This window comes from Falco cherrug, chromosome 5 (assembly GCF_023634085.1).
Source record: "Falco cherrug isolate bFalChe1 chromosome 5, bFalChe1.pri, whole genome shotgun sequence".
Classification (NCBI taxonomy): domain Eukaryota; kingdom Metazoa; phylum Chordata; class Aves; order Falconiformes; family Falconidae; genus Falco; species Falco cherrug.
The window spans coordinates 30,972,661-30,997,721 of NC_073701.1; the positions used below are offsets into that span (position 1 = coordinate 30,972,661).

General features: G+C 43.2%; 1 protein-coding gene across 3 annotated transcripts; it reads right to left on the reverse strand.

Annotated features, from left to right (window-relative positions):
* Positions 1 to 6,244: 6,244 nt before the first annotated feature.
* On the reverse strand, positions 6,245 to 23,575 carry NFYB (nuclear transcription factor Y subunit beta). Of its 3 annotated transcripts, none has more exons than XM_005435054.4 (7): positions 23,418 to 23,575; positions 13,929 to 14,022; positions 13,333 to 13,463; positions 11,307 to 11,504; positions 9,209 to 9,290; positions 6,898 to 6,977; positions 6,245 to 6,687 (listed from the first exon to the last, which is right to left on the reverse strand). In XM_005435054.4, the coding sequence occupies exons 2-7, from the start codon at positions 14,020 to 14,022 to the stop codon at positions 6,655 to 6,657; spliced, it is 618 nt and encodes a 205-aa protein (XP_005435111.1). In that variant the 5' UTR covers positions 23,418 to 23,575; the 3' UTR covers positions 6,245 to 6,654. The 3 variants fall into 3 exon arrangements, with proteins under 3 accessions (XP_005435111.1, XP_014132112.1, XP_027655238.1); XM_014276637.3 differs by having other exon boundaries at positions 23,390 to 23,524; XM_027799437.2 differs by lacking the exon at positions 23,418 to 23,575 and adding an exon at positions 22,088 to 22,386.
* Between the last annotated feature and the right edge of the window lie 1,486 nt (positions 23,576 to 25,061).

Consider the following 25,061-nt stretch of genomic DNA (forward strand, 5'->3'; position numbering starts at 1 on the left):
GAAGCTGGGCTGCATGGGGAGAGGGGGAAGAGGAGGGCTGGGCTGGGAGGAAGGCCCAAGAGATCTCTGAGCTAGGGGGCACATTTGTCTAACTCTGTCCGTATGTGCCTAACATTAGGTCGTGAAAATCTGGCATCTAAAAAGGTGGTAACTGGCACCCTGGTCTGTTCCCAAAATCCTTCAAAAGCCTGAAGTACTTCACATTACGTCTTGAACTTCCAGCCCTGCCAGTAACAACAAAACTCTACCAGACTGGGCCTGGGCTCAGTTTGCTGTCATTGTTTTATTGAGGCAGTTCTTGCCTCTCACAAGCATGTGCTTTTAATATACAACATAATTGCTAGGTTGGTGCAGCAGCGCCTTAAAATGAAAATTAAGGCTCAGATATGGTATCTTTGAAGAGAAGAAGAGATGAAGCACGTCAGTGCGTCCCAAATGGTAAGTAGCGTTCAGGCGGTTACCTCTGTATCTGATGAAATTGTAACTTGCATGTGTGGATAATGGTACTTCATCAATATACAGTCAATTCCAAGTGATTCTTCAAAAAGGCACTCTGGGCACATGCCATCTCAGGAGGTTCAAACCTTCTAGTTCCTTGGGGTGGTTTGCATCCTCTTGTTTTCTTTCATTTGCATTCTCTCATTTAAATGGTTTTTGCCAGGGACTCTTAACTGCCTTTTAGGATAACCACCTCCCTCTGGCATGCAGGGCTGATAATTCTCCTTGAAGGAAAAGTTACTAGGTACAAGTAGTAGCTCGTAACTTTGAGCAGTATTATGAAGTGCCCCAACTTTTTAGTAGCAGCTTTGTAATTATTTCTTCATTGCACTTTGCCTGAGTAGGAAGGAGACTTTTATGTGTTGATTTATATGCTGTCTGCTCTGCAAGAAAAGTGTTTGGAGCCTGGGAGCGACTCTGAAACGACTGCCTTGGAAAACAAGACTTGAAATGTCAATCTCACAGTTTGAGGTTTCACCTACTTATGTTCCAGCATAAATGTTTTAGTATAAATGCAGGCCATTTATGTAGTTATTATTCACAGATTAGTTACTGAGATCCATTTCTTGTGTCTGCGCTGCTGTTAGAAGGTCAGGAAGATGAAGTTGCTGTAGAAAGGTGCTGCTGAGCCACGTGAAGCAACATGGAAGCTGTCAGGCCAGACAACACAAAACTGCCAGTTACTGTCAGTGTTTCTTTTTCTGGTGGTTACAGAACTTGATCTCACTGCATCCATTCAGGAGACATTTTGGATGAATTTCAACTGCTTGGCTTGTAAAACGCGGCTGTTGCTGCTGGTTTTGAATAAAGAGCAGACTCGTCCCCTGACGCAGCCCTCCCCAGGCCCTGCAGTCTCCACATTCCCATCCTGAAGTGATGGAGCCTGCTTTCCTGCAGCAGAAACACTCTCCGGCTGGTTAGAGGTGAGATTTTGGATCCTTTCCCTTCTCCCTCAGTGCTCAGCTTTTCCTATGGGCTGGCTCCATGCTTCCTGCTCACCAGGTTTCTTTTCCTGGGAAACTCCGACCTCTTGGTGGGTTTGGATTTCACGGCTGGCGCCAAGGAGTCGGACACTGCAGAAGCAGACCTGTGTGTGCATCCTGGAGTCTTAGATCTGTGCCATGCTCTTCTCGCCAGCGATGGGGCATAGGCTCTGATGGGATTGACTGTCTTCACTCAGGGTGCAGAGGCACATATAAATAGTACATACTCTCCTAATTTGCTGTCAGATAAAACGGTGACCACTTCTTAGCTGCAGTTGTCTTTCGAGTGACAGCATTTGCATCTGAACTGTGAGTCTTAGGTGTGCCGTTAGAAGTTGTTTTTATTTGCTATTCATGTCGCTGCACCCTTTCATGCGGGAGTACTCTTGCTATCGCAGTCGTGTCATTGCAGACAGATTCCCTGTCCTTTTTACTGAAATATTTTGTTGATTCTTAAAAAAGGATCTTCCATAGTTCTGCCTCTCGTCTCTGCCATGCTGAAGACACACCAGGAGCAAACACATCTAAGAAACTAGTTTTCTGCTGCATTTGTCACTGGGCAAGCTACAACCAGCGAGTAGGTTCATATTCTACCCTCGGGTCGGGGAGAGCTGTGTACCAAGGCAGGGCAGGGAGCTGCTTTGTGTTGCAAACATCCTTTATTTGCCCTTTTATTGAGGACAAAGAAGATACCTGTGAGAACAGTTTAGGAGCAGCAGGAAAGTGCTTTACTACCTGTTACCTAAGCGGAAGGGGAGGACTCATGCTGTACCCAGTGATTTCTGGAGAAAAGTTTGTCTGCACCCCTGAACAGGACCAAAAGCCTGGGCTGATTCGGACCAGGAGTAAACTGCTGCTAAACCTGTTTGCAGTGCACTGTCATTGACGTGCCATCTGGGGGTGACCACTGAGTGGTTGAGGTTTGTTAGCCAGAAACCTTTCAGGCAGCTCTGTCCTAAAAGTCAGCTGCCATCTCCGATACTGCACACAGGCTGGGCCAGGTTAAGTATTAGGCACACAGATTGGATTAGCAACCTGGTGGATGCTCCTCTGCCCATCAGATTAAAACCCTCCACAGTTTTTTCCGTACTAAATCAAATCAGGTACCATTGCTCCCAATGAATGGATCCTCTGGCCCAAGCGTGCTGCAATTCCAGGAAACAACCCTGGCCCTTTGCCTAGATTTCCTAAACCAGTGTAGCCCAGTCGCTCTGAGATGTTGTGTGCACTACCCCACCTCTCTCCCTGCCTCCACAGCCATGTTTGGAGACAGTGTATAAACATATAAACATGCAGTTTAATAAACTTGTTGCAGCTGGCACCAATTTGTAAACTGTTATGTGTAGGAGCAAAATGCCTTCCACTCCCAGTAGTGTTTGGCTTTGGATGCCAGCACAAGCTGAACTGGCACTGAGTTTCTAGAGCTTTCCATTAAATTTTTTACATACTGAGGGCCAGAGGTGATGTTACAGTCCATTATCATGCCAATGTCACAAATCAATAGGTAAACAGATCAATATTTGGTTGCTTAAGTATAATCTTTGTAACATTTTAAAGGGTGAAGCGTGAATAACTATGCCAACCCATTTGAAAGGGGAATGTAAGGGTAACCCCCATCCACATTATTAATACTTAACTTGTTCATATAGGGCTGCTTGGGCCTTATATAAAATATAGCTTCCCTATAGCATTATTGGTCTTACAATCTTTATACAGATGAGGTTTTGGGTTTTCTTTTCCATGTATAAACGTAAGAAAATTCACTTCAAATCTGAAGATAAAAACTTCCTTTCTTCTACTTTACTCAGTACAAATCCAAACTGAAAAAAAAAAAATCTAGCCTGCACCATTTGGGAATGCAGTGCTTCACTTAAAAGCAAGCTGTCTTACTGCTGTAAGTGTAACTGAAGCAGCCAGTCTATGTGACTTAACTAGAACATTAATCGCGTTCAAAGCTTTACAAAATGAAGAATTTTGTAGCTATAAGCAAGGCTGCTGCCAGCTTTTATCATGACAGCAAGGTGCTGGGGAGAATACTAGCCTTTGGCTCACCCCTTTGCTCTCTGTGCTGCTTCGCACTGAGGAATCTCCTGTGCATGTACAGTTATCCATACGCCTCCCCTCCTGCCAAAGGCAAAAGAGACAATCACCTACATAAACATGTTTACCACATGTTAATGAGCATCACCTTGAAACTTTGCAATAGGAACCCTCTGCTAATCTGACACAATTCACAGTGCATCCAGGGTGCAGTTCAAGGAAGACAGCTATTTAAAGTATAGCCCACATAATTCAGACTGATTTTTAGCTACAGGCAGATAAGCATGGGTCAGTAGATATTTAGGATGTACTGCCCCACGCCAAGACTCCCTCTGTGTTCTGGCTACATGATCCAGCCACATACTTTAGAGTTCAGCATAGAACAGAACAGAGGAATAAATAAAATAAAAATGCATACGTACATCTGCAAGACTGGTAAAAGCAGAACCTCAGCTCTCATTAGGCCTGTAATGAAATTGGGATGTAGGAGAACACCATCTAAATTAGCTTTTCTCCTAACCACATTTTTAGAGAGAAGTGTTTCTGTGCTTTTAAAGACACCATCAGCACTCTAAAGAATGATCTGAAGGACCAAGTCACAAAGAAATTAATTTAAAAAAATAATGTAGTAAAATTTACTTGTGTCACAGAAAGTCACCTAAAAAAAAAAAAGGAAGTTCCTGTGCTTGGAAAAAGATCTTTGAACATCACTGCTATTTCAAGGAGCCTCTCTCCAAGCTCAGCTGTCTGAAGCTCAATTTGTGGTTAAATTCAAACAAAACACTCAGAACCAAAGACTGCAGTTTTGTAGAAGCAGATGGGATACAGCAGGAATGGCTGCTCTTGGTTTGGGTCTAAGCTACTTTTAAACTTTGAGTACTTAGAAACAGAAATGTGAGAACACCTATCAGCTGTTAAACAAAAATAAAGATTCTGCAGTGGTAGTGCTACTCCTAATATAAATTAGGCAAGTATTTCCTCAGATCACATTTGTTTTACCAGCACTACAGGACTCTACAAACTTTATTAGGTGAATGGTTTCAGAGCGAGATCAAAGTGCTGCACTATTACTTCTACATGTGTATCTCCAGGAAGTGAACAAGCAAGGTGGTTGCAGGTTTGTCCCTGGACTTCAGGGGGTGAGGGGGAGAAAAAAAAAAAAAAAAAAAAGACAGACCAAAGCAGCAGGATCTCCCCTTCACTCACATGACGGTGTGTAAACCACAAACTCAAAACACTTTAACCTAAACTCACAGAAGAGATGGCAGACTGAAAACCATAGCTGGTTTCAAGTAAGTGTGACAGACGACCTCAGTTCCCTTCCTGCACATCCAACTGCCAAATCTCCCCTAGCTTCTCCTTAGCTGAGATCACAGCTTTTTCCATTTCAAATCTAGGAACATCAAGAACAGGGTATAACGGCCTGAAATAAATGCAATACAAACAGAAGGGGCTCATGTAGGGATTGTGTTATTCATTTTTTTACATTTAATGAAAAATTCCATTTGTTCAGTCATAGCTGCTGAAGAATGACAGACTACCACAAAATCCAGAACATCCTCCCAGATTGCCACAGAATACACTGGATCGCCTCCAGAGGCTCTGCCAGTGTGACGCTGATTTGTAAGAAACACTGTTCAAACCTGCACATACATAAAAGTTTTTGTTCAGCAAAGAACTGGCTATTTCAGAATTCTGGGATGTCTTGGTTTAACAGTTTAATATCGGGGGGGAAAATAGCTTACTTTTTCTTAACAAAAAAAAAAAGACAAAACCAGCAAGAAGTTATATGGCACCAGATTCAAGATGTGGTTTGCTTAAGTTAATGACAGGTATGTGGAAAGAGAATTATTATTTTACATTTCAGACCACTGAAAACAGTAAAAATATCAAAGGTCCCAAAATTCAGTCTGAATAAGATATATTACTAAAACCACCACCCCTATCCTAACAGGCTAAGACATTGCATCTAACAAAATTACCCACCCAATTATTAAAGAAACAGCAACGTTACTAAGAACAGCTCACTAAATATACAGAACTACACTACCTAGGTAGAATTTATTGCAAAACCAGGAAAGACTGCAAACTAGAAGTCTGTCTTCCATTTTAGATTTGTATCACTTGTTCGAGTTTCAGTCACACACACACACGCAGCCTGTACACGAAGTTGCTAACACATTTGAGTTCCCACAGTCTCACAAGAAACCTTAAAACATTTCAGTAAAAAGTTAAAATGAGATCTTTTACCACAAGGACTATAAAATCCCGCCCCCCCCCCCCCCCCCCCCCAAATTTCTAAGTTTTGGATTCTAAAAAACATACATAAAAAAGAAGAGTTATTTCAGTAGTACAAAGACTACCTTAAATATATCAAAGAAAGTCTAAAGAGAGTTAATGCAACTGGAACAAAAAAAAAAAAACCAAACCCGACCTGCATCACACAGTCAGTGCTTTCATCAACACTGCTGATAAGCTCCAAGTCTCTAAATGTAGTAGAGCGTTGGTTGTTTTTCATTTAACTTTTAATTCTGAGGTTACATTAAAAAAAAAAAAACAGTTGTAGCGATTCTTTTGAGCTGCTAGTTTCATGAGGAAAAAGTCCCTTTCAAAATTTCAATAAATATGTTGACATGTAAAGTTAGTTGAGGTTGTCATGCAAGACAAGTTACATAACCAAGACCAACTCAATCTTTATAATAAAGGCAACTTGCATTCAAAAATGAACTTTACCCTTACAATTTTATTCAAAGGGTAAACATGAATTAACCCAGCTGTTTACCTGAATTACAAAAGTAACATGATTCAATATGAAAATAAGAAACTGTCTACAAATCTCTGACAGTAATAAATTGCAATATACAATGCATACAGGAGTTATACAGAGCAACAAACTCTTGTACAAAACAAAAATACTTTAATACCTTTAAAATCCAATTTTTTTTTTTTAAAATCATCATGAAAAAGATTTGAGTCAGAACTCACACCTCAATTAGTCAAGCTTCTGGTAGCTACATTACAGCTATTTAATATACAAAGAGAGAAATCTCTTCACCAGTCATTAAAACTGCCTCTTCGTCAGAGTTGCACAGCTTTTCTGTTTCATGATCCCAGATACAAAGTTTTCTTCAAATCATGAGAACTGAATTTGTTGAACACCAGAGATCTAGAGAAAGAAAATGCAAGCTTACATTCAAATGCACCTTTTCTGAAACCGCACTGCGGCTAGCAGCCTTGAATTGTTACAGTGTTGGAAAGTCATGACAGCCACCACAAAGAACTAAGTAAAATTAATTCTCCTATTTCAGAACAGGGCAGCTGAATTAGCATTTGAATTTTAGCAGCAGAAGGGAGAGCAGGGGATGCAACACAGTACCTGTTGATACGATGTTGTGTAGACCATAACATTCTGCTGTTGGCCATCTGTAGTTATTAAACCTGCTGGCAACTGGTTAGCTGAAAAAGAGCATTTTAAGAAAGTTAGACAGGAACTGCAGGATACAGAGCCTTGTTGGATGTGTCTGTCACCATTAAGTAACATTTAATTGTGGTCTGCTCCAGGACTACGGAGCCATTCCTCTCCTAACAGCTACCATCCTACACTGTGTGTAGACACACTTTTTACCGAGTGGTACAAGTAAACCAGTTTATTCCCATTAGGAAGAAACACTTAGGAAGCAATAGTCACATTAATTTTACATCAGATAAACTAAGAATGCACCTTGTCCTTCCCCTGTACGTATCTGAAGCAGAACATGCAGTGCTGTACACTGGCAAACGGAGTGGAGTTTGCCATCCTGACCACTGAAAAAAGCAATCTCCAGCATTCAATATCCAAACAAACCAAGAATTGTTTGTTTGTCTAGACATAAGGTTAGCTCTTGAGCATACACACACGAGGAACACCACGGAATTGTTGCGCTTCTCTGTAAAACAGGATCCAGCAGGGACTCTAACGTGGAAGCCCTGTGGAAGGCAACAGAGATGAAGAGACAAGCAATGACCAAAAAAAAAGCACATTGCCAGAGCCTGACATCACACTGGGTGCCTTCAGTGTGCCCTTTGGGGTATGCAAAAGAGCTCTGAATTTCGTAGAGAGAGAAGGCCAATGAACAGAGTAAAAAGTACTTCTGAGATATAGAAAGAAAATAAAAGGAGTGATGCTCTAAGATAAATCTTCACAACACCACGTACATTGAGCTCTGTGACATTTAGAGTAGGTACCTTACAACTGCTACTTAGAAGCAAAGCAGCAAAACTCTGAAATTGCAAGTCACTGCAGCATAACGTTCTCTGCTAGAACCTTTTTGTGGGCAAAGAGGGGAATTCACATGAAACAAGATACTGGATGCAGATACTGTCAGAAGTTTCAGAAATGTTCTCCCTCAACTTCTGAGCTGCAGCTTACATGTTTGACATGCAAGTCAGCATACATACAAAATAAAGCTTTTGGAACAGTTACCACATATTGTCTAGCTTGGAAACTTGACAAATCAGACTCCCAACAGCTGCAATCTAGAAACCATTTAGCAACATACCCAAGATGAGTAAGTTGGGCCTATAATTGTGCTGGAGTCTTACTACTTCTGAACCAACACAGCTACTACATATGAATACGGGTACGAGTTTACTGTTTGCATTGCCTAGTCTTCAATTATAAAACTGAAATAGTCATATAAAAAAATACAGCTTTCTGTAAGTCCTCTGCAATATTTAGGTTTAGATTCTTAATTTCCAGCCAGTTTTATGAGCTCATCCTCCAGGCTAGAAGACACACAAAGAGTCTGTACTGTTTTATAAAGTCAAAGTCATCACATTGGAAGCAAACTGTGTTTCAGACCTTGAATAGGTCATTTCGGTCCTGAGGCTTTGAATTTTTTTAGTTCAGTAGTCTACCAGTGATTTTAAACAGAAGATTTATCAGATGCTTGAAAAACTAAATCTTGTCAATAGATACAACTAGAGCTATGCCTCCTAATTCTTCTGGTATCAGCTTCAAGATTATCAGCCCGTAACATTTAAAAGCCAAGGTGAAGACTACATGCAGGAATCCAGCATCAACAAAACCAACACAGACCCAACAACTGTCAGGCTTTAATTCACAGTATAAGGAAGAAAAACTACAGTGAATGCATACGATGCTCCTTGCTCTACAACTTTTAGTTGCCAATCTGTGTATTCTTTTGAATATAAGAAATACTAAGTGTTTTAGAATTATACAAAGATGATGTTCTTCTCTGGCTCATTTCTCAAAGACGAGCTCCTCAAGTCATCAAGTGGAGTTTATTTTACTTTTTCCTCAACAGTCTTGCAGGTAGAATGAATGTGGCTTAAATATGCAGCTACAGGGGGGTGGGGGGAGAGAAAAAAAGTTTGCACCTTTCATTACAAATCTGTGTTGAAGTGTACAGAAAAATACTGGCAACCAAAGTATGCATTTAACAGCTGACATTAGCTATTACTAGTCATCATTATCACTATATTACTTCATTCTGACTATAAACACTACTGATTGGGAGGGAGCACTGATTATCCTCCAGGTATCTCAAATGAAAATCTTAATGGATCACAGGTGTAACATGTGGCCAGTGCAGGATGTATTCCTCAAGTAATAAATCTGATGTCTAAAGAAAGTGCTGCTCTTAGAAAAGACATAGTAATATAATAAATTAGAAAGTATTACTTACTAAATGCTTCTTCTGTGAGCTCCTCACTTAGACCGTCTCCAGTTGTAACCGTTCCCCCAATTCCCTTTTCTCCTTTCATTGCCTGGAGAGAGAAAAGAAGTGGAGGGGAGAGAAAAGCTGTGTTAAGAGTACAGTTGGCTTGAGATTGTTTCCAGAGCCCAGGAGCTCTAGCCAAGGTTTGGAACTTGCTGAAGAGTCACTGCGCAGCAGCTGGAGTTTGAAATCCAAGACCTGTAAAACTATGGGATTTAAGAACATGCATAGTACAAGAACATACGAATGGCATTTTTCATCTTAGCCATACTCCTCAGAAACTAAAGCTCTGCAAACTAGCATTGTGTAGTTCTAAGAAGGGCTCTTGCCTCCTGCAGAAAAGTTGACGATCAGCAGCAATCCAGAAGAAGCACTTAAGAAGATTCCAAGAAATCACAGAATCTCAGAACTACCAAGAATGTGCAACATTTGCTTACAACCACACACCATACAACTAGGAGTTGACATTTAAAACCAGGATACTGGATTTCTTTTCCCACATCAAGAACTACAGCCAGAAGGCGAATCAGCACAGAAAGCCAAGGCTCCCAGTCATCTGCATGCAGTTCTAAAAGTATGATGTTTGGTGCTTTGTGCTATTACATAAGAACATCTAAGAAAATAATATGGCTATAAAAAGTATTCTCTGCAACTGTTTGATGTAGACTAAATACTAAGGAACAAATCAGAAATATTTCTCTATATGCAGTACCCTGAAGACAGAACTAGCTGGCGTGGAGGTTTAAAACTGGTGAGCAAAACACCTAATTAAAAAAAAACAATTAAACCCCAATCCCACTACTCTGCTACAATGCCCATAGCATACATATCTGCAAAAATGGTCACTTCAGAATTAAAGTAGTGTACACCCACTTCAGACTCCTCCAGAAGTACTGAAACTAGTTAGGCACTACTTGCATTTTTAATTAAAGCACATACAGCACTTTGATGGCATGTGCAACTGCTACACAGAACTGGGAAGATAAAGCACACAGCAATACTTCAGCTTTTGGACTACACCTGTTACTCAGTTATCATGGAAATGACCTTCTGGGAAATGGAAGCTTCAAGTTCTATCAGCAAATTAAATATCACTAGCAAGTCATACCCTATTAATTAAAAACATCGGTTTACAGAAAAAAAAGTCTGAAGAGCATCTCTATCTACAGCACTGCCAATTTAGACATGCCTACTTCACTCATGCCAGTAAAACCACAGGGCCATACCAACAGAGGGATCCACATTAAAAAAAAAATAAAAACGGAGGGTTTTCTTCCAGGATTGTTTTAATCCTGAACAACTTCTTCATTCAGGACTATGAGGAACAGAGGTTACTGGATAAAAATACCTTTGATTAGTTTGGTTAAATCTGGTATTCTGAGGTAAAAGAACACCAAAGTAAAGAAGCAAGCAAGCATAACTCTTCAGTCTCCAAACAGAGGAGACAGGGGTTTGGGGAGGGCAGACCAGAACAAACCCCCCCCCACACACACAAAAACATCAGCACACACCAGCAGAAGCAACTTTGTCAAAAAGTTTGACTTGTACTGTGTATCTAAATTAAACTGAGGGACAGGCTAAAACTCAAAACCCACTAGATTATTAAAAAACCCTACACTGAAGTAGGTACGTTGGAGTAATGATTTACGTGGAAGCCTGAGAAAAACAACTTTTTCTTTTGCAGATCTAAAGCCCAGACAAACAATAGGCATTGGGCTAGTTCCTCACGCGATGCGGTCCAGTACAGTTTTATTGATTGAATCCAAAGATCGAATTAAGTATTCTTAACAGGCACCTTTAAAGAACAGAGTGATTTACTACCAGCAATATATTAGAGAATTTATTCAGTTGAAAGCTTTAACTGCTTTGAATCAGCAAGTCTAATCAAAATGCTTGCTTACTCCTTTTTCTCTTGATATCCTCTGGAATGCTTTTAAACATTGCATTAGTCCCTGACAATAGCTGTGAGATACTGTGCAAGTTATCCATTATACCATTACAGTGACAGGGAGCTAAAGACAAACACAACCAGGTTAAGTGAGGAAATACTGAAGTATATACCAACCTCTCTGAATTTTTGGAGGTATAACTTCAAAGGTTCAACATAGCTATCAAACCCCAAGGTAGACATGGCAAAGAGAATATCCTCTCCATTGATGGTCTTTCTTTTCTCTTGGTGACACCTCTCACTGGCTTCTGACGTTATAAAGCTGATGAATTCGCTTACACACTCCTGCACGCATTCTTTTGCATCCTTAGCAATCTAGTAAGGAAAAAGTACCATAAAATGATTAATCAAGATGCAAGAAGATTAAAAAACACCACCAACAACACAATCCCAAAGAGTACGCTACATAAAGGAAACTTCCCAAAACCTGATGATGATATACCCATTTAGACAACACCTGTATGTGAGGGAACCACTCAAAATGTGACAGCTCTGAACACCGCTGCAACATGATTTTAATTTAGTTTTACTATTTCAAGCAGTACAGCCAACTGCCAGGATCTCCTGAAGCCATAACTATGTTCTGTACAAGCTTTTACATATAGATGCCTCTCAGAATTGCTTTACTTTGTTTACATATGCCTTCTCCTTAAACCTGTTTATTACAACGCCATGGTCCACTTCAGTCCTCCTTTTTAATAGGCCCAGCAGGTCCAACCCCACTGCAGTACGTTACCACAAATTTGGCAATGACAAGTATTTCTATTCTGGCCAGATTCAGGGACTAGAATATATGCCTAGCAGCAAGCCTCTCTAATGCTTTAATATTCTGGTATAAATTTTTCAAATGAGATTTCAAATGAAGAAACATATGCCCCTGGCAAAAATAAGTAAATTTGATTATGGTTTTCAGCTAGACAAACCTAATTTACCTAACTTAAAATAACTGCAAGCATTACTCATGATTATTTGGGAAGCTGACAGGAGCCAACTGAAAGATTATTATAATTAAGATTCTTATTCTTCACGTGAGAAGAACCTATTTGTATTTAAAAAGCAATAATGAAGCAGTAACCGTATGTAGAATCTTCACTAGTTCCTCTGATATTTTCAGACACATAGGGTGAGATTTTCAGAAGTACTCATCAGCCAGCAGCTTCCCCTGCAGTTTCTCACAAAAACCTCCCTGATTTTTCAAGACAGCTCAATATCCCATATGCTAGATTTGAGAAAAATCTCATTTTGATCACTAAAAAATTATGACAATATGGACTAGCGAAGAGATTTTCACAGCAAAGATATAAATTTAACACCCAGATCTCCAGAAAGCCCTGAACACTATGAAAGTACAAGCAGACGCAAGTAAATTACATCTTGCTTCTATTTAGAGTGATCTCAAAAAAAAAAAAAGGGAAAAAAGCAATCAACTTTAGCTGGAGGAAATGTTACTGGGGCAGGAATTGTACTGGAATACAGTAGAGAAACAGCAACAGGTTTAAGATAAACAGGTAGAATGGTCAATTATACAATCACCAACTCAGCAGAATGGATTAAAGAGTCTATTCTTAGACATAAGAAATAAAATACATCTTTAAATATCTGGCCTTATCTTCCACATGGTGTAAGGCAGACTTCTTAGGTCATTTTGATATTCGGATACATAAAGATTTGGACAACAGAAGACTAACCATTTTTTTCTTTGGTATGAGAACTGTAGTTTTATTTAATCCAAAATGGTTCACTTATTCCAAATTTTATGCACCTTAATAAAAGCAAATTAAGTTTTTTAAGAGAGAATGGCACAGAAAATACTCTTACTGATAGGGGATTGTCACCAAATCTGACCCATTATGACAATTTCAGAGAACATAGCTTAGAAAAGGAAAGCTCTATGAAGAATGCTGTTCTGGAAACCCTTTAATTACAGCAGTAACTAAACACTTAAAAATTTAAGAAAAATGGACTTGGGTCTCGATCACCTCCTGCTCAGATTTTTGGTGGTTTTTTTTTTTTTTCTTTTATAAAACTTTTCTCCAATAAGCCAGGATCATTTGGAAAAATATGTTGTTCTACCAGCTCAAGTTCACTCAGAGGAAGGAATAAAACTCATTAACACACTTTCTTTACCAGACAAGGGTATTACCTTTCCTGTTTGGGGTATGGCATTTTTCATTATCCTTGCAACATTCGCAATTGGAAGATATATATCTTGTTCTCTAAAACTCTCTTTTGAGCCATTTGTATCTTCGTGGTCATTCATGCTGTCCTCTGTGTCTAATGAAATAAGGAAAAGTTAACAGAATTTGTGTGTGATAGACAGCAGGCAATAATTAAGTCAGTTTAAAATCTTACACTGAAGGACGAAGACCTTTGAAAGCACAGTGTATTAACATTGTGGAAATAATCAAAAAAATAGATGCAACACCAAGGTACCTTTATGGTTGTTTGATATCATCTTTATCACATTATGTGCAGAAATGTACATGGCTGTTGAACACCAAGCACTCTTGTCATATCAAAATAGAAACTGTTTCCTAAACACCAATTTTTTTCGTCACCACCTCAAAGGACTGTGTCAACATTGAAAAATCTAACCCCCACCTTCAGAACGCAGAAAAAATGCTTTATACAGTGAAGCATTACAAATACAAACAACTGCAAATTCTTGGCTTGAAAGAAGACAGCAGAGAACTATAAAAGAGGAAGGAAATAAATAGTATTTACTGTAACATTTCTTACCATCATGAGGCTGTATCACATAGTGACTGCCACCAATGTAATCTCCAGCTATTCCTAACTGAGAAGCATCTGTTGTGGAGCTATCACCATCCATCTACAACCAGAAGAAGGAAACCTTTCAGGTATGTTTGTTACACCATTAAGTGCAGCAATGGCTGAAAAGCAGCACTTACCAACTTAAAACTATGAGACCAATTTATACAAAGCATAAATATTTTGTCATTTGAGAACAGTGTCTCTCTGTCATTACTGAGCCTTATTAACAGTGGAAACAGTGAAACTGTTTTGTGAAGCTTCCCCAAAAACTCAGCTGGAGGCACAGGCTGTGCACAGAAAAATCTGGTTCATGCAGCACATTGATAGCAATCTTGCATTATTCCCGTGAGAGTCTGACCAGAACAGGCCAAGGCATCTGTTTCTCTGAACAACCCCCAAAACCTACACCAGCTCACTGCATGTTTTTCCTACAATGATGACACCAGGTGCATCCTTCACTCATCACCCTCCACCCAAACAGCTTTTCTCAAGCCCACTGACAAACTCCTCCTAGCCAGACCTCAGGACCAGCTATGCATCCTCATTCGCCCCGAGGCACCAGTCATTCCTAGGTGCCTTCTGCGTCATGTTTTCTTTTGCTTTCCCTGGTCCTGCGCTGCCTTGGTCCTCCGGGCATCCTTCAGTGCTCCTTTCACAATGTTCTGACGTGGTGGCCCACAAGAAACCTTCTCCCTGAGGCTTTAGACAGTCACAGTTTAATAAGTAATTTGACTGCCAGGGGAAAGAGGGAAGCCAAGAGAGCCAGCACTTCCCTCCCTGGCCAGGGACCTTTGTCCCCGGAGGCACTGACCACATTTCAGCTGGAAGAGTTTGGGACAAGCCTGCCTTCCCTGCTTCAAACAGGGCAAAGCTACTGTGATCATCAGCAGCCATTTTGCTGGTAAGTCTTAACATCTGCTAAGACATCCACTTGGTGAACAAGTAAATAGGTCTCACAGTGCTGCTCCAAACAGAGGCTGCTCAGCAGCCTGCTGCCTCTGCTCCGAGACACTGCACGTGTTACACTTCCTTCTGTGGAGATGGAAGAGGTGAAGATGCCTCCTACGCCCCTTAGAAGTCTGCACCTTTTATGTGAGGACTTGCCACAACAGCAATCCATCACTGCCCTTTGCATCCACACTTTGCCATCATACACAACATGCAGATTCACGTCCATTCTTGCAACAGCAAATGCTTCAGGCCACGTAACCTGTTGCCATATTGCATTTTTACTTTTTCAGGAATAACTGATTGCCTTAAACACTATCAGCAGGTGCTCAGCAGAAAGCTTAGACCTATTAGAAAAATCACGGCAAACAACAGTTATGCTTTCAAGGGGGCCACTTTAGCAGTGCCAAACTTAAGTCTGAATTCAAGTCTCTAGCTTTTTAAAACTTTTGGACAATCTTGACTTTTTTCCAGTTGCAGGTGCCTTGAAAATTAGTATGTTAAAAATAAACTCTTGCAAAACATTTAGTTGCCGTGCTTTTTCTCATTTAAGATGTTATTTTTGCAGTTATGTGCTTTAATAATGCTCCTTTTAGAGAGAGGAAACCATGAAAATTAGGGAGGAAGAAGGGGTTCCCACCGCATTAGATGCACAGCACCAGGTTCACCTTTGCCCTGAATTTTCTCGGCTATGTTTAACATCAAACAACACTGTTAGCATTTGCTTATCTACCTGTTCACTAGAAAACCAGGTCTTCCATTCTCATTCTACACTTCACAGTTTCTTCGCTGGACTAGCACTACCCATCCTGCCCAAGTTGTTTCTGATGAGAGCAGCTGACCTTACTGACAAGCTACACAGAATCCTGTGGGAGGCAGAACCCAGCTCATTCACTCACTGACCTGCACCAGCTGTGCGGGTACCCTGGTGTCTTTGGAAAACTACCTCTACCCCAAAAGGGTCATGTGGTCATTGTGGGTGAGACCACGCTCCTCACTTCTTCCCAGAACCATTAGCCTGAAAAGGGAGAGGGCGGGAGAAGCAATCTTGTACTATTTTTATACATGCCCAGAAATAAGAGCCGTTTAACCTCTCTCTAACCTGCACTTTGCCTGTGGCCACAGGGCTGGGTTTTACTTTCCAGCCTCTGGGCAACATCTGGTGCTACACTTGGCCACAGACGCACAAAAAACATGAGCACTGCTCACATGCCAGGCAATACTACAACAGCTGGATGTAGCCTTAGGAGCTGTGTAAGAGGAAAAAAAAAAGTCCAAAACAACTCTTCCACCTCTTCATCATACAGAGTATTACACACATACACACTCTGGGGTTTTCTTTAAACACTTCTGATCCCTTTTGATGGGCTTCTGTAGAAGAGTTTCACTTCTTACACAGAAGCTCTGTTCAAATGAAGGGTAGCGTTTTAGGCATTACTCTTCCATGTGCCAACTTTCACATAGATTTGCTTTGTATGCATAAGGCATCCTCTTTATTGGCAGATTTGATTATGCTTTTCAATTTTCCAAAGGGTCTGCAGTTTGCTTACTAGCTTACTGTAATGGCAATGCAGGGATATCGCAATCCTGCACGTCAAGTTGACCAAAAGTGACATCACCCATCATTAAGAGCTGTGTCTCTTTCCCTTCTGCAATTTGAAGCAATTAACATTCTGCAGTCTGGTAAATCACAGAAGCTACCTCCAAAATTAAGTTAGTTTTCTGGCAGTGTTGTTCTCAAGTTTCAGCTCTCCAATCCCTGCCAGAATTTAACTCAGAATTAGGGTCTCCGCGCACTTTAAGCATTAAGTTTACTCAGCCCCAGTACTATTTTAAATGCCTTGATGCTTCTTCCCCTCTCCTTTTTCAGTCTTCCGTGAAACAGATCTTCTAAAATGCTTCCTTCCTCCAGGATTGCAATATTCCTCAAATTTCTACAGTAACATGATAATTCACTGGTTGCTGTTTACCCATCCTGCAGGCTACCCCATCTGAATGTTTATTGCCAAGACCCAACAATATTCTGTAAAAAAATACCTCCTTTTTATTCACCTAGCTCACCTTCAAAAGACAATTCCTGCCTGAATCTTTTAAACCTCCGCTGCGTCTGTATGCAGTTTTGGCCATATTAGACTAATGCGTCCTCAAGGTACTGTCTTTATTTTTATTTTTTCTGTGTGCACATTTCCATTATCTACTTACAGTATGTATTATCTCACAATTAGTGAGAATGAGCGGAAGCTTATCAACATTATGAATCTAAAATAGCAATTAGCAAAATTGACAGGAAAAGGCTTGCAAAAGAAAAAGGCAGTTCTGTCTCAGATAAAGAAAACGGGCACTGACAGCTTAACATCAACTAACATGACTTCTGTGGGTATTACTTTAAGGAAGACTTGTAGCTGCCAGGCCAACCTTGGGACAGGGAATTACAGAGAGAGTAACACCCTTCTGCGTAACGCTTAGCATAACCAGGTCCTAATCCAGGATCACAGGATAATTCAGGTTGCAAGGGGCCTCAGAAGGACTGTAGCCCAACCCCTGCTCAAGGACAGGTCGACTCCAAGCATGGAGCAGGGCTCTCAGGGCTTCATCCCACCACATCCTGAAGACCTCCATGGACAGAGCCTGCCCAGCGAGCCTCTCCCACAGCTTGGCTGGCCTCATGGTGAGAAAAGGAATGGTATCTCTACACACTGCTTCAGTCCAATTAAGTGTGGTGGAAGGACTTCAGTCACACTGCTATTTAATTCAAACTACATCTAGGCACCTGAATACAGAAACAGTAATTAATACACCATCTAGTATTTTTTTTGAACCCAATGCATGACACTAACACGACCCTGCTGAAAAACGTGCTCACTGTTATCTTAGTCATCTCATAATCAACCACATTACAATTTTTATTTCAGATGTTCCAAATTCAAGTCAATCACTACATATCTGTTTGTCAGCTCGGCACAAGGCCTGTAATACATAAAAAACACATTGCTCAGAAAATGAGAAAACACTGCTCTCAATATGCTGTTGCTAATTAATCCCCCCTTAAACCCCACCCCCCCACCCCCAACCAAACAACACCAAAAAACCTACCAAACCCACAAAACTAAACTGTGTCCCCGATGTGACTAAAAAGGCAGCCGTCCAATGTGGCATAGAAACAACACCCTGCCTACAGTAACTGCAGCCACTGGAAACCAAAGGGACAACAGCTCTCACACTGGCACATGACGCAGAAATAGCTGCTTCTCTAGATGAAAGTAGATGCTAATCTTTATGAACAGGCAAAATCCTGGGAGATCTAACACTAAAAGTTTCAGACAGGCAAAACCACAGATTTTGCTTTAGCCCCTGGAGCCGTTACAACTTTCTTTAAAGAAAAGTACCTATTCACAGGTTATATATCCCACTTGCACGGCAGTTTTCAGCATGCAGACATGGCAATGTCTTTTAATACAGGACAGCATCTCCTACACCTGTGCAACCACTGAATCACACAAGGGAGTAGGGCTTGCAACACGTTGGTCTTGTAGCACCTAGTGCATGCATCTGCAAGAAGCACTTATTGCATGTTGTACATTCCTCTTAGCCTTCAGTGCTAGGAAAACACTGAAGCCCCTTTATGCGTACCTATACTGACTGAATCAAGACTTGTAAGCTAAGCATATCAGACGTGAAAACGTGTGTCTCTGAAGTGACCATGCCACCATCTGATTTTTACTAACAACAAGGGAGAGAAACCGAACAATACAAAACACTCAACCCAAATACTCAGTGATACACTGCAAAAAGCAACCAAATACAGAGCAGCAGCAGAAAGTTTTCTGGTGGTGGTGTTTTTTGGAGGTTTTGGGGTTTTTAAAATTTCTAATGAAAAAGAATATTACTAGGAATATACAAATTAATGGATCCAGGGAAATTAACCTGAGAAATATGTCAGAAGAGAAACATTTTGTATCAAGGGCAAAGAAAATTCAGTGATAAGATGGAAGTGAATGAACATACAGGTTTACACTGACATGCGGTAGAAAAATTTTCCAGAGGCTTAAAAAAACATGCTCCATCAGCTGCCCACAACTCAAACTGTTTCTAGAATACATCGAAACTGAATTAATAAAACCTCAGTATCTCAAAGTATATCTTGCATCCTGTTTAATCATAAAAGCTCTCTTCGAAGAGCAGTACCAGTGGCTCAGTTAAACGACAGCTGAAGAATGCAAGCCCAGACCGGTTAGCACTAAGAGGAAGGGTTTAAAACTTTGATCAGTATAGAAGGCAAAAATAGAATCAAAGAAAGAAGATTTTTGTCTTCAGAATGGGGAAGTTACCTGGCAATGACTTGCCAAACTGGTCTGCTTAGGGACATGGTTCAGTGGTGGACTCGTCAGTGCTAGGTTAACAGTTGGACTCGAACTTAAAGGTCTTTTCCAACCTAAAGGATTCTATAATCCCTAAGGGGAAAAGAAAGATCTCTTCCAATTCACATGGTCACCCTGTTTCCCAAAAATTATTGCCCTACAGGAGGGACAGCAAAAAACAATATGCAATGAACTGAGGCACTTCATACACTTTCTACACAGCTGTCCCTGCCACAGAAGCAGGGCAGAAATGGTAACTAAAGCTGTAGGTAGTAACCACATCAGTCCTTGCAGATTAATTTTGACACCACACCTTGCCACAAGAGATGTAAAACTAAAGTAGTAATGTAACAGCAGAGACAATGAAGATCTGAGATTTCTGCACCTTCACTTGCTGCTCCAAAACAAAAATACAGAATTTTTAATTGAAACTACAATTTTAACTTTGTTTTTCAGTGACTTCTGGAGAACCTCATTTCTCATTGAATTCTCACCCGGCAGCAAAGCAGTGTCTCCTGCAGCAAGAAACACTAACTGGTAAATACATTCATGGGACATTGTTCCAGCAGATCCACAAAAATGTGAAGTTTATGCCTAGAACACAAACAGATGCTGCTCGCTCCCTCTCTCTCCATCTCAGGCTCCTCTAATCTCTCACATTCAGAGTTTTCCCCCACAGCAGAACTACATTAGGAGAAACAGACAGATGCTGAGAGGACCTAACAGTGTCACTGAAGCCTGTGAGCTCCTAGGCTGCACCAGGCTCCTTCCCCTGGACCATGCGGAGGAAACCTTTCTTTCCCTTGTGAAATCCAAATATTTTCACCTTCCACCGTTGTTCATCTTATAAGTCCTGGTATCATGGATCCAGCTGTGCTAAAGCATGTGGTGGCTCCTTACCAGGCTGGCTAACTGTTCACAAGCATGGTTAGCTGCAATATGTATGGGTGGACTAACAATGCATATATTTTTACATCAAGTAGGAGTGGATCAGTGATATGAAGCAAGCAGGAGAAACTGAGTTTCCACGCCTTCTCTTTTTTGGCAGTAAAAGAGAGAAGCTGGAGAGAAAAAAAACTTAAGATGAATGGAGGAATGGAGGCAGTTTTGTTGCTTTTGCGAAGCTGGAAGAGGACAGCAGTGCTGAAGAGACTGTACCAGCACCTCCTTCCTCCTGCAACACTGATTGAAAGCCCCATTATTACCTTTCCATATTAAGGTTTTGATGCTTTTCTCACAGTTTTTCATGAAAAACTAAGCTCATCTGTTTATGAAAGCAGAAATCCATAAATCCTGCCTTCTCCTTTTTTAAGTTTGATAACATTTTTAAGTTTCCCTTCATTGCAGTAGCACATCAAGTGTGCCGAGAAACTTACTAGTCTCAAGCAGTAAGGCAAGTAAGAATTTTGCAAAACTAGCTCAGACCAGGCCAGTATTTTCAGTCAAAGTTATCAGATTTGCTGACACTTCCTTTTCTTCTGCCAATGTTACTTACCCATGTTGTTTCATATGCATATAAAGTCATGTTTTGCATTTTACAAGCACCTCGCCACTAAAATACCAATTTCCAAATACCATGCTTCTCTAAAGTATTACTGCAAAACTCAGTACTGAATAGTCAAATTTCTTTCTAAGCAAAACTTTAAGTAAGGGTGAAGTGACATTAGAGATCTGCATTTGAAAGTACTAAAGGAAGAGCCTTGCAAGCATTTTTTAAATGTTGACAAAACAAGATCATTAACTTGAAAAGTTTCATAGTATTTCATGTGTGCTATCTTCACAGTATCTTGAACAATCTTTTTCACTCAATTTCTGTAACTGCCTCCCTTCATGTAATTACCACAAGTAAGAGGTTATCTATTAATAAAGTCTGAACTGCTGTAGCTGCCACGTATTAGTCTAAAGAGTAATATCCAGCATTCTTGACTTCTTTCAAATGTAATTTCATAACTGTAATGCTGGCAGCCAAGACCATATATAATCACCCACCCAATGCAGAGCACAAGACACAGACCTCAAATAATGATTCAGATTAAGCCATCTTAGGTCTCAGAATTACAAATGGATCCTCCCTTAATGTTAGAACTGTCATAAGCCACAGGCCACATAAGTGAAGAAAAACAGAAAGTAATCACTAAGCTTATTATTTGGGAACACTATGCTAATGAATATGCATAAACACAATTTCTGCATTCCTGAAAGACAATTACAGCCAAACTACGAATAGTGTCCAAAGCAGCTACTTCCATTTTGCTTTTTGCTGTTTTATTGGAGTTTCTTTTGAGAAAGGTGCAATTATTTTTTGTCAGTAACCTCTATCAACAAGATACACAAAGGTTATTACATATAAGAGAGCTCATTCAAAGGCCAAAATCCAGATTTCTACATCACTCACTGCCTATAAATATTCAGGTCATTGTCATCCGTTATTTTGCCCTCCCAAAAGCAATCCTAGCACACTAGGCAGCTTTTAAGTGACAGTTCTTTGCAGAACAAGGTATTTTCACTCAAGCCTTGAAGCAACTGGTAAAGCTAGGTGACTGATTTTCTATTGCCACAGTATTGCAGCAGCACCTAGGAATATTTCTTTAACCAGTGTACCTCAATAGCTGTGGGAACATTACTAGAAGACTTTTTTTATTGTTTTCCCATATGACTGCCTGTGAATAGCCTACACAATACTTCTTGAGAATCACCAGGTACCCAGTCTGTGGATGGAGTGGCACCTGGCACACACAGGTATGCCCAAGAACACTTGCTGAACGAACAACAGTTGCGTAGACATGGCAGAACAGTGGAGTCCCACCTCCCTCCTACCTGCCAAGCGTTACAGGATAAGCCGTGGATGCTGCCCGGCTGTGCCAGCCGATCGATCTCACTTCCTGATGCCATGCCCTTCAGCGATGCTGTTGCGCGGGGACAACGGGGTCGGGGACACACACACCTTCCTACTCACACAAACAGCCTCGAAGTCTTCCCTGCGCCTAGCTCGCATCTGTGCGATACATCCCTCACCCATCACCATCCCTTATTTTCAAGACGTGTCCCCAGTTGTTCAGCAACTTTATTGTCAGGCACTCGGCTGTGATTTCTGCGCTGAACCTGCGGGGGGAGGCCGCACTCCGCCCGCTGCCCCCCCTGCAGTCACCCCCTCCCCGAAGCGCCGTGCCCGGCCGGGGCTGCCCGGCCCGGTCACGCGGGTACTCTCACCACATCCCGGGGCCTCGCCTATACTCCCTATCCCTGCACAACACCGCCAGACCTTGGAGGGAATTTCGGCCTCAGCAGCAGCGGTGGCGGCCGGCGGGCCGGGGCCACTCTCGCCCCGCTGCCCCGCTCCCGGCCGTGGGCGTGGTGCAGGCCGGCCAGCAGCGCGGCGTGCCCCCCGCTCCCGCGGCGAGGGGAGGGCGCTCGGTGGGCCGCGGCGCTGGCCGGTCAAAAACAAAAGAGCGCGGAGCCCCCTCCGCCCCCGCACAGCGAGGCGCGGCCGCCACAAAGCCGCCCGCCCGCCATGCCGCCGCCGGGAAGAGGGGCCCTGGGGCAGACCGAGCGCGACCGGGCGGGGAATCGCTGCCGAGGGGTGGCGGCGGGCACCAGGCCGGCCCCGCGGGAGGCCCCGCGCCCCGCCAGTGCCGCGCCGCGACCTCAAGGGGCGGCCGGGCGCCCCCCCCTGCCCGCGCCCCGGCCGCCGCAGCCCGGCCCGCGGCGGACACGGCCGCGGGGCAGCCGCGCTCCCGTCTCCGCCTCCTACACCCCGCCGGCCTCCCCCGCCTAGGCCACAAAATGGAGCCGGAGCGGGGGGGGTGGGGGAGCACGTCCTCGCGCCCGGCCCCGAGGGGAGAAGGCGACACCGGCGCGGGCGGACGCCCCGCCACCCCTGCCAAGACCCCCGCCACCGCCTCCCCGCCCGCGCCGCCGCCTCCCCCCGCCCGCCCGCTCCGCTCCCCCGGCCGTGCGGCCCCCGCGCCTCCGGTCGCACAAAGAGGCGAGCGGCCGGTGGCGGGGCCCGGGGGCTGCCGCCCCCCACTTCCTGGTCCCCGCGGCGGCGGCGCGGCGGCAGCGCCGGGGCCCGGGGAGGGAGACGGACATTTCATTCGAGCCTGCAGTGGAACCGGTTACCAATCATTGGCCGGAGCCAGGCACAAACCTCCAGTGCGGCCCTGGTTGGCTCCCTCCGCAAATCGGCTGTTTGGTTGGACAGAAAATGGCTGCGAAGGAACCAGTCCCAGCGCGGAGCCCCGCTTCCCGCAGCCGGGCTGCCCTCCCTCCGCGCCGCCTCCCCGCCACGCGCGCCGGCTCTTCCCCTCAGCGCGCTGCCTCCCGCCGCCGGCCCGCCCGGCCCTGCCCGCCTCTTTTATGCGGACGGAGGCGCCCGGCCCGGGGGCGCCAGGCCCGCCCCCGCCCCGCGCCGAGGGGCCCCTTGGCCGGGCTGAGGTAAAGCCGCCTGTGGGCTGCACCTGCTGGCTCCCGGCCTGAGGGAGGGCTGACCCCCGCGAAAGCGATCTCTCTCCCGTGGGGTGCAGGGCGGTTGGTGGTGTTTGTGCGGTGGGGTCGCTGACAGGCGCAGTTTTTCCTCGGGGCTGCGGTGAAGGAAACCCTGGGAGGTGGGGAACGGCGGAGAAAGTGGCCTACCGGGCAGTGACCTGTTGCCCTTGTCCCCGTCCTGTCCCCTGATCGCTCAGGCGGCAGGGGTCTGCGGTCAGTGGGGCAGGTACCGGTTTTATAGTGTCAAGAGGTTCCTCAGCTCTACCCAAACCTGCCTTACACCTGCATAGAGGTTCATCGGCTGAGAGGAAAACACCACCCCCACCAGCCCCGGTGAATTCCTAGGTCTCACCTAGACTGAGAAACAACAGGCTGATGTTCGTCATCGAGAAGGTCAATGAAGAAGGAGGATGGCCCGTGGGACCTAGGTCCCAAACCGTTTGTTGGAACAACGCCTTGTGTGAGAGGACCTGTGGTTCTGTGTTGCCCCTTCCCTCTACAGAAATAAAATAGAACAGCAAACCTGAGAGGATTGTTTCCTGCTGGTGACACAGGGCCTAAAGAGCACATTTTCCTTTCACTTTTAGACTCTTCTGAAGAAATACGGGTCGCTGGGTGAGGATGATAGTTGGACTGACTGCTCCGCTAAGATTTATAAACATCTCTTATGAAGAATTTATATGAAACACTTCATAATCCACCAGTCCTGCCATTCACTAAAATCTGAGAGAGATTTTTTTTTCTAGGTGAAGGCAGCCAAAGACATTCCATGCATCTGCCATCAACATATGTGTATGTGCAATCTCCACAATGGAGGTAACAAGAATGTTTTTGTTTTCATAGAATCATTTAGGTTGGAAAAGACTTTTAGGATCATTGAGTCCAACCATAAAAAGCAGTTGTGATATGGGAGGAAATGGTGGCAAATAGGAGGCTCCTGTGCCGGTGCTGCAAATGGAAAAGCCAGTAGGTTGGCAGAGGTCTTGATTCAGGTGACTCCAGTGATGCCCCAGTATAGGAATGATGAGGCTCGGTCTAATCTTCCCATGCAGGGAAGCACTTGGTTTATTCAGACTCACTTTGCCAAGTGTCCCTGGATAGCTGATCTTGGAGGTGCATTCCTAGACTTTTGGGAGTAGGTGCAGTTCTTAATAACCTATAGTCATTCTTCATTACTTGAGGTCCTTGAGTATTTACTCTAAACTGATAGGAAACTCATGTTTCACAATGGCCTTTGCTAGCATTCTTCTTCCAGTTAATACCTGATAAATAAGTGCATTCCCCTCCTAGCTTTCTTCTGGCATTT